Source organism: Copadichromis virginalis, linkage group LG15, assembly GCF_057382275.1.
Source record: "Copadichromis virginalis isolate Kocher_CV1m ecotype Utaka linkage group LG15, C_Virginalis_male_GT1.1, whole genome shotgun sequence".
In the NCBI taxonomy this organism is placed as follows: domain Eukaryota; kingdom Metazoa; phylum Chordata; class Actinopteri; order Cichliformes; family Cichlidae; genus Copadichromis; species Copadichromis virginalis.
This window is the reverse complement of record NC_140632.1, coordinates 26576542-26585882: the sequence shown is the minus strand read 5'-3', so window position 1 is coordinate 26585882 and position 9341 is coordinate 26576542. Positions and strand designations below refer to the sequence as shown.

The 9341-nt window shown below is 42.5% G+C and overlaps 1 protein-coding gene across 1 annotated transcript; it reads right to left on the bottom strand.

Annotated features, from left to right (window-relative positions):
* On the bottom strand, nucleotides 1-6871 carry LOC146692595 (uncharacterized). The gene is made up of 8 exons (XM_085432700.1): nucleotides 6272-6871; nucleotides 6032-6150; nucleotides 5544-5936; nucleotides 5245-5464; nucleotides 1426-1637; nucleotides 1166-1313; nucleotides 978-1087; nucleotides 1-647 (listed from the first exon to the last, which is right to left on the bottom strand). The coding sequence occupies exons 1-8, from the start codon at nucleotides 6309-6311 to the stop codon at nucleotides 336-338; spliced, it is 1554 nt and encodes a 517-aa protein (XP_085288826.1). The 5' UTR covers nucleotides 6312-6871; the 3' UTR covers nucleotides 1-335.
* Nucleotides 6872-9341: the final 2470 nt, after the last annotated feature.

The window sequence follows — 9341 nt, the reverse complement described above, 5'->3', positions numbered from 1 at the left end:
CAGAGTAAAAGTGTCCATCTTTATTTGTCCACTTTAACAATAACCTGCAGATAATAAAGATACAATTGAACAGTACAGGTCCAACATTATGAGTTTGTTTAAGTGGTTTCAACATTTCAACAGCCTTAGAGGTTTCGCCATTGCCCCATTAAAATTGACGAGTGACATAGGAAGACCACAAAGATTCAAATTTCTTCCGAATGACACCAAATACCACAAAACTTGTCTGGGTGAGTAAATGAACATTTTCCAGTTTAGAAATAAGACCCAGATTGAAAAAACAAACAAAAACAAAACAGAAGTGCCCTCTCCTAATCTTATCTGAAATTTACACACTACTTTCCAATAAATGCATGCCATTCTGCCAGGGCTTTTCTGTAAGATGATGTAGTGTCATGCTCATGAATGGCATCCTGGAGAACTTCTGTCTGAATGACAGACAGCAGGGTTGCCACGCATTTGGGGTAAGTCAGATGGAGTGCATAAAAGTATGCCATCACATATATCATAGCCTCACCAATTTTTTCTTTGTCAAATGTTGTAACTGGTAAATTACCAACAGCAATGACACACTTGCAGCCATCGAACATCACTACTGGACATGACAAGCTTCGTTTCTGGAGGACAGCATCTGGATCTTCTGTAGGCTGCAAGACACAAAAGACATGACAGTCAACATCTTATGTTAATTGTATGTTTTTTTGCTGGGAATTGGTCATAACGTTGGAGATGTCATTATCTTGTTCTTTGTTAGTTACACACATTTTATAGTAGTTTTGACTTATGGTTTATCAAGCGACTTCTTATGTGACCACACTCGTGTACATTAAATACGTTATAAATTAATGAAAACAATAAATTATAGATTTAAGTCTTTCGGCTGAAACTGAAAAAGCATTTTTGAGTCATGTTTGACCGAAATATTTTGTTTGCCAAATTTTCTGTAGATCTTTATAAGCAAATTTTATAAAACTTACCTTCAGGACATGTAGAAATGCTTCAGAAGCATTCCCCATCTTTTTTGGTGGATGGGCAGGTGTGGGAAAGAGGGTTGGAAGAGCCTTCATCAGTGCAAGGTGGGCTTCAGCTGGACAAAGCAGAAACAAACCTTCATAAACATAAATTTTAAAGGATGAGAACTTTGTATTCAAATGGTAAAACTTACTTTTGTCCATGGTCATTGGTGGATTCATTGCCTTCTTTGACACACCGTAGAACTCTACCCTGGAGCAGAATTCTTCCCATCTCAGTTTTACTTGACTGATGAACTTGTTGTTGTGGGGATCCAAAATTCTGCGAAGCTCACCCAACGCCTACAATAGGTTTAAAAAAATAAGTAGACAAATAAAATCAAAATAACTTTACTACCACACCAAATATATTTGAAATTAAAGTGATTATTTATTAACTCTTCCAAAAACTTACATGATGCAATTCTTTAAAGCATGGATATGCATCCAAGATGAGGCAAGCTCTGTTCTCCTCTTTCATGGTGTCTGAGTCAATGAAGGATCTTCTGGCTTCAAACTCGAGGTCTAATAGCTGGGACACATATTCTTGGTTTGGTTTTGCCTTCTTACACATTTCTTGTAATGTCTTGTAATGTCTTGCTTGTATTTGCCGACTATCCTTGTCAGCTAAGATAGAGAGAAGTACAAGAGCATTTTGGTTTTTCATTGTTACTGAAGTAGACTTCCACAAAACATTAGTCAAAGTCAAAGTCAAGTCAAAGTCAACTTTATTGTCAATTCTGCCACATGTACAGGACATACAGAGAATAGAAACTTCGTTACTCTCAATCCCTAGATAAAATAGAAAATGAACATTTAAATATAAGAGTGATTAAAAATGCAAGTGAAATATTTTAAAGTAAAAAACAATTAAATAATATAATACAATTTTACATATAACAAGAAAGCTATACAATATACAATATAAGGGTAAATGACATTGAGTGCAAACCAGGCAGAGTAGTGCAAATAGGCAAATAGTGCAAATGGAGATTTGGTAATGTACGGTATGAGATAGTGTAACACAAAGTCTTATGAGGTAATGGCAGTCCGATGCTCCACAAATTGACTGGTAACTGGTGCAGGCCAGTGAGTGAGTCACAGAGTGTGTGTGTGTGAGTGTGTGTGACAGAGTTCAGTGAGACCGTGGAGGAGAGAGGGGAGAGGGGGCAGAATCGGGAGGGAGTTAAGCTTCCTGACAGCCTGATGGATGAAGCTGTCCTTCAGCCTGCTGGTCCTGGCCTGGAGACTCGGCAGTCTCCTCCCCGACGGCAGCAGCTTGAAGAAGCTTTGCATTGGGTGCGTGGGATCAGCCGCTATGCAAAGGGCTTTTTTAGTGAGACGGGTGCTGTAAATGTCCTGGAGGGAGAGGAGAGAGACACCAATGATCCTCTCTGCAGCTCTCACTATGCGTTGGAGGGTTCTATGACAGGACGCATTGCAGGCTCCAAACCACACAGTGATGCAGCTCGACAGGATGCTCTCGATGGTGCCTCTGTAGAAAGTGTGCATGATGGGGGCTGGTGCTCCTGCTCTTCTTAGTTTGCGGAGAAAGAAGAGACGCTGCTGTGATTTCTTGGCCAGTGCTGTGGTGTTGTACGTCCAGGAGAGATCCTCTGTGATGTGCACACCCAAGAACTTGGTGCTGCTCACTCTCTCCACAGACGCTCCGTCAATGGTCAGAGGAGCATGTTGGGTGTGCATTCTCCTGAAGTTCACAACAATCTCCTTTGTCTTCTCCACATTCAGAGAGAGATTGTTGTCAGCACACCACGTGGCCAGGCGTCTCACCTCGCTTCTGTAGTCGGTCTCATCCCTGTTGCTAATGAGACCCACCACCGTTGTGTCGTCCGCAAACTTGATGAAGAGGTTGGAGCTGTATGATGGAGTGCAGTCATGGGTCAGCAGAGTGAAGAGGAGGGGGCTCAGCACACATCCCTGCGGGGCCCCCGTGTTTAAAATGATGGTGCTGGATGTGTTACTGCCGACCCGTACTGTTTGAGGTCTTCCGGTGAGGAAATCCAACAGCCAGTTGCACAGTGAGGTGTTGAGCCCCAGCTGGACCAGTTTTTGAGTGAGCTGTTGGGGGATTATAGTGTTGAATGCTGAACTGAAATCTATGAACAGCATTCGAACATATGAGTCTTTTTTGTCCAGGTGTGTGAGTGCTGAGTGGAGTGCAGTGGAGATGGCATCATCGGTTGAGCGGTTGGGCCGATACGCAAACTGGAAGGGATCCAGGGAGGGGGGCAGGACAGTCTTGATGTGTTGCATGACTAGTCGTTCGAAGCACTTCATCAGGATGGGAGTAAGTGCAACAGGACGGTAGTCATTAAAGCAGGAGGGAGATGACTTTTTTGGAACCGGAATGATTGTGGTGGCTTTAAAACATGTGGGGACGACAGCCTGGATGAGTGATATGTTGAAGATGTCTGTGAAGACATCAGTGAGTTCCACTGCACAGTCTCTCAGTACACGACCAGGAATGTTGTCAGGACCCGGAGCTTTACGTGCATTGATCCTGCTGAGGGATCTCCTCACGCTGTCCGGGGACAGAGTCATCACCTGGTCACCAGGAGGGGGTGGGGTCTTCTGTGCAGTGGTGCTGTTTTGGACTTCAAAGCGAGCAAAGAAAGTGTTCAGCTTGTTCAGCAGGGGGATAGTGCTATCACAGGTCTGTGGTGGGGGCTTGTAATCTGTGATGGTCTGAATGCCCCGCCACAGGCTCCGTGAGTCTCTGCTGTCTTTGAAGTGATGAGATATTTTCCTGGAGTACTGTCTCTTAGCCTCTCTGATGCCACGGGAAAGGTTGGCCCTAGCTGTCCTCAGGCTTGCCTCGTCTCCATCTCTGAAGGCAACATTCCGAGCTTTCAGCAGCCTGTAGACCTCTCCTGTCATCCATGGTTTTTGATTGGCCCGGACAGTTATGGTTTTCGTGACTGTTACATCCTCAATACACTTGTTGATGTAGGCAGTAACAGTCTCTGCGTACTCCTGGAGGTCAGTGGTGTTGTTATAGGTGGCAGCCTGCTTAAACATGTTCCAGTCTGTGGTGTTGAAGCAGTCCTGTAAAGCCTCTGAAGACCCTTCTGGCCACACTTTTATCTGCTTACGAACCGGTTTGGTGACTTTAACGAGCGGTCTGTAGGCAGGCATTAGCATGACAGTGATATGGTCTGAGGCGCCGAGGTGGGGGAGGGGAAAAGCTTTGTAAGCTCCTCTCTGGGTGGTGTAAACAAAGTCCAGTGTGTTATTTCCCCTTGTTGGAAAGTCAATGTGTTGTTGTATTTTTGGAAACACGCACTTTAAGTCTGCATGATTGAAATCCCCAGCCAGGATGAGAAAAGCATCAGGATGGGCTGTCTGCTGCTCACTGATGTGCTGGTACAGTTCATTCAGTGCCTCATTCCTGTTGTTGACATTGGAGGAGGGAGGGATGTACACAGCGCACAGTAGTATGGCTGTATATTCCCTCGTTAGATAGAATGGCCGGCACTTAATGACCATTAACTCCAGCACTGGTGAGCAGTGTTTGCAGACCGCAACAGCATCGCGACACCAGGCATCATTGATGTAAACACAAAGTCCTCCCCCGCGGGTCTTACCTCCCGCGACGATGACTCTGTCAGCACGGTAGCATGTTAGCTGGTCGAGCTGAATGGCGCGGTCCGGGACACTGTCGCTGAGCCATGTTTCCGTGAACACAAAAGCACAGCAGTCCTTTACATTCCTTTGAGATGAACGTAGCAGTCGGATGTCGTCCAGTTTATTTTCTAGCGAGCGTACGTTGGCCAGAACGATAGAGGGGATGGCGGGTTTGTGTGGGCTAGCCGCTAGCCTAGCTCGGATGCCACCGCGCTTACCCCTCTTCTGCTTCCTCTCACACCGCTTGAGGCGCATCCATTGTGGGCGAAGTGCGGGAGTGGGGGTCGGTGATTTAGTAGGCCTTCGGAGCAGACCCAGATCTTTCAGCTTCTCGGTGTCCACAGAGTTTAACTTAAAAAGTTTGTTTCTGCCGATGTCGAGAAGAAGTGTTCGGGCATATCCTCGCTTGCACACAGATAGACGCGACAAAGTCTTACAAAAACACTGCAACTTACAGGACGAAAAACACGAAAAAGTAGTTTGTTTGGGAGAGAGAGAAGCCGCTGCGTGTGCATGCGCCGCCATCATTTTTTGGAAGCTACTACTGGCTGTGTGTTGATAACCATTTTACAAAATTACTAGTACTCACATGAAGTGGAGGCATTGTCAGAATTTCTGACAGGTGATAACAGAGTAGATGCACCACTGGAAGAACTGCGATCAGCATCTTCATCATCAGCTTCTTCATCCCTTGGGTAGAGGTCAGTGAGCCTTCTCTTGGGCCGTCCCCTCTCCGGTGTTGGTCCTTGCCTTTTTACTGGGGTTTTCATATTTTGCAGCCTTTTTTGTAACTTGGCATTAATGCTCTCCTGGTGAAAATACATATATATCATGCCCCCTGAACAAAACAAAATGATTTATATATGAGACACAAATACAAGAACTTACGTGTTTTACGCTTGCATCATTATCCTGCAGCATAGGATAATATTCCACAACTTTTTTAGCCATTGCAGTGATTTCGGTCTTAGAGGGGTATCGCTCCATTTGGCCTTGGCTTGCTCTCAAAAGGGACACCATACTTCTGATTGTATTTCTCACCAATCTGCATCTCAGTTCTTTTGACATGACGCATGCCTGTTCCCTGCCGGAGCAGGCCAACTCCAGGTAACTCTTTCGGCATTGCTCCAACTCACTGTCGGTGTACAGAACATATTCCGGAGGACTGGGGAGCTGCAAGGTTTTCAGCTGGCTTACATTAGCATCAGCAGTTGGAGGGCCTGTTGCAACTACCCTGGGTGAAGAAGTTGTTTCAGGTTTCTGTGGTAGCGGATGGTCTTCCTGGTTTAGGGTGAGAAAATAAAAATGTCAAGTACTGCTAAAATAAAAGCATACTTTCTGGAGATTAGTTGAACTAAATATTTTTTACATAATACCTCAGGATGAATTATTGACCACACATGTTTTCTTCTGAGAAAGTGCTCAGGCCCAGAAAAAAGGTCCCTCAGATCATCACGGGTCAATGTTAAAAGCATGCGCTCGTCAATGCTTGCAGCTAACAAAAAGACAAACACCAGTTAAACTGTGCAAGCACATAACTGCACAAACATAACTGTTTTTTTAATATATATACACACACACACACACACACACACAAATATATTATCAAATATAACCTTTAAGGACAGATACTGTTACATCATCCAGCTTCTCCATTGCTCAGTCACCTGCAAGACAAATGTTTACAATTAGTGTTATGTTAAAAACATTTGAAAAGTTGAATCTTAATTGAGTCCCATGAGAATCAAATTGATTCACGTCAAAGAATCGTTTTGATTGTTCAACATTTTTACCCTTTTTAAAGCTATTATAGAAAAGAAATGTCCAGACAGCCCGGCTGAGGTCTGAAAGGGTTATACAATATTGCCCGGTGAACTTTTACTCACCCAGATTTGTGTCATTGAATTTCATCAATAAGATTATGCTGACTAGGGCTGCCAGATCATGCATCCATTGGACGTAAAATGTACAGCTTATTGCACCAGCAGTATCTGCTCTTACATAACGATCATTAGCTTATAGCTTTAAGTGTTTAAGGTATGTGCTAACTAAAAATAAAGGCAAGATGATAGTTTATTACATTTTAAAGAAATTTGCAGATTGCTCATTGCTATCTAAAATATAAAAGGACACCGGAGTATATTCTCCAGCATCTCACACTTCTGATAATCAGTTGTCTGCTTGACGTTTATTCAGCTGTGTAAAAACTATAACTTTAATCTCAGCCAAACCGATTTACTCAGGAATAAATAAAATACTGAAAAAAGCCAAACAATAACATTTTTAAGTTATTTAAGTGACTTATATATCATGTTCACCTGAGTAGTGAAAGACGGCGGTGGTCCGTGGACCGGCTCTACGTGGACGGACAGCTCTACCGCGACCCCGGCACCACACCGTGGTTATATTGACTGCACTCCAGATAAGAACCCGCTACACTCTTTTCTTATTCATTCACACTTTCCCCTTTAACATGGGTTTAACCTAGTAATATCAATATGATGTCATAGCAGATATAACACCGTCACCCTCCGTCATTGCTTTAATTGGAATGTTTCCGTTTCGTTTCTTTTTTGTTGTTGTTGCTCACAGTTCATGTGGTTTCTTTCTTTCTCTTGTCTTTCACTGCTGTGGTCACCTACTTCCCCACTCACCTACAAACAACACCCTCTATTTCTCCATATTTTCACACCACGATCACGCAAACACATCAGCTCAACGGCAGCACATTTACAACAGCCGCACAGCACGCACAGACTTGCAGGACACATAAGCAAGCCACGCTTGTTCATATTAGTGAATATTCACACACATAGTCAGACTTATGGAGCCTCTCACCACACTTCTTTTTCTCTTTCTATTTACAAACAAGGGATGTTTCCACATTCTCTCCACCTGTCTAAACGAAACACCCAGCGTACATCATTAGACATACACACACAATTATGGGCATGCTGAGGTTTGTCACATGGAATGTAAATGGAGCTGGCACCAGAGGAAAGAGGTTAAAGATATTTAACCAGCTTAAAAAACTACAGGCAGATGTTGTTTTATTACAAGAAACTCATAAACCTGTCACAGGTTTAAACGAACTTAAAACACCTGAGTCTCCTAACGTGTTTGCAGCCTGTTATAATTCTAGACAACGGGGAGTAGCAATTTTAATACATAAAAATGTTAATTTTACAGTACTCGATACAGTTATAGATCCAGAGGGTAGATTTCTAATTATTAAACTATCAATATTGAACAAAAAACTATGTATTGTAAGTATATACGGTCCAAATGTTGATGAACCCTCATTCTTCCACGGATTTTTTAGTGCACTCTCTGAACACCTTGATTGCACACTCATTCTTGGCGGTGACCTCAACCTTGGACTAAATGAAGACATGGATAGGCTCAACACAACAGGAACTCAGCGCAATTGGCAATCCACAAATATAATCAAACAGTATATGAGCGACTTTGGTCTTTGCGATGCATGGCGCTCTCTTCACCCCACCAGTAAGGAATATACTTTTTTCTCGCATGTTCATCACTCCTACTCTCGTCTGGATTATTTTTTGGTCAGCAGCTCACTGCTGTGTGACATTTCAGACACTGAGATTCATCCTATAGCTGTCAGCGATCATGCTCCTGTATCTTTAACACTAATGCACAAGAATAACACTACGCCAAGTAAAAGCTGGAGATTTGCTTAAAGAGGAAGACTTTATTAAATATTTTAAAAAGGAATGGACGTCATATTTAGACTTTAATGACACTCCCGGAATATCTGCTTCTGTTCTATGGGAAGCAGGGAAAGCTGTGATGAGAGGTAAAATAATTTCTTTCTCATCACACAAAAAGAAAGAAGAAAACAAAAATATTCAGGAATTAGAAAAAAACATCAAATCACTAGAAGAAGCCTACGCGTGCAACCAAGATCAGGAAACATTGAACAAAATATGCAAAACTAGAATTAAATGAAATTATTAATAAAAAAAACACAATTCCTTATACAAAGACTACGCTTGCAGAATTTTGAACACAGTAACAAATCAGGTCGATTTCTAGCTAACCAGCTAAAAATAAATAAAGAAAAAACAACTATATGTGCTGCTAAAGATTTATCGGGGAACACAACATATGATCCTGGAATAATAAACAACATTTTTAGGGATTTCTATGAAACTTTATACTCACCACAAATAAACCCATCTAAAAATGAAATTGATCTGTTTCTTGACAACGTAACTCTTCTAAAATTACTAGACAGTCAAGCAATGGAACTGGATTCGCCACTGACGCCAAGTGAACTCCAGGAAGCCCTGATAAGTATGCCCAATAATAAGGCTCCAGGTCTAGACGGCTTCCCTGCAGAATTCTACAAAGAATTCTGGACAATTTTGGCACCAGTATTCCACGGCATGTTGCAGGAAATCGAGGAAAATGGCAGACTACCACCAAATATGAATTCTGCCAACATTAGTCTCCTGCTAAAACCAGGCAAAGACCCTTTATTTCCCTCAAGCTATCGTCCAATTTCTCTTTTAAATGTAGACCTTAAAATAATCTGCAAAGCTCTTTCAAAGAGATTAGAGAAAATGACCCCCCTCTTAATTCATCCTGACCAAACTGGTTTCATAAAAGGTTGGCACTCCTCAACAAACACTCGTAGATTACTTAATTTAATAGACTACT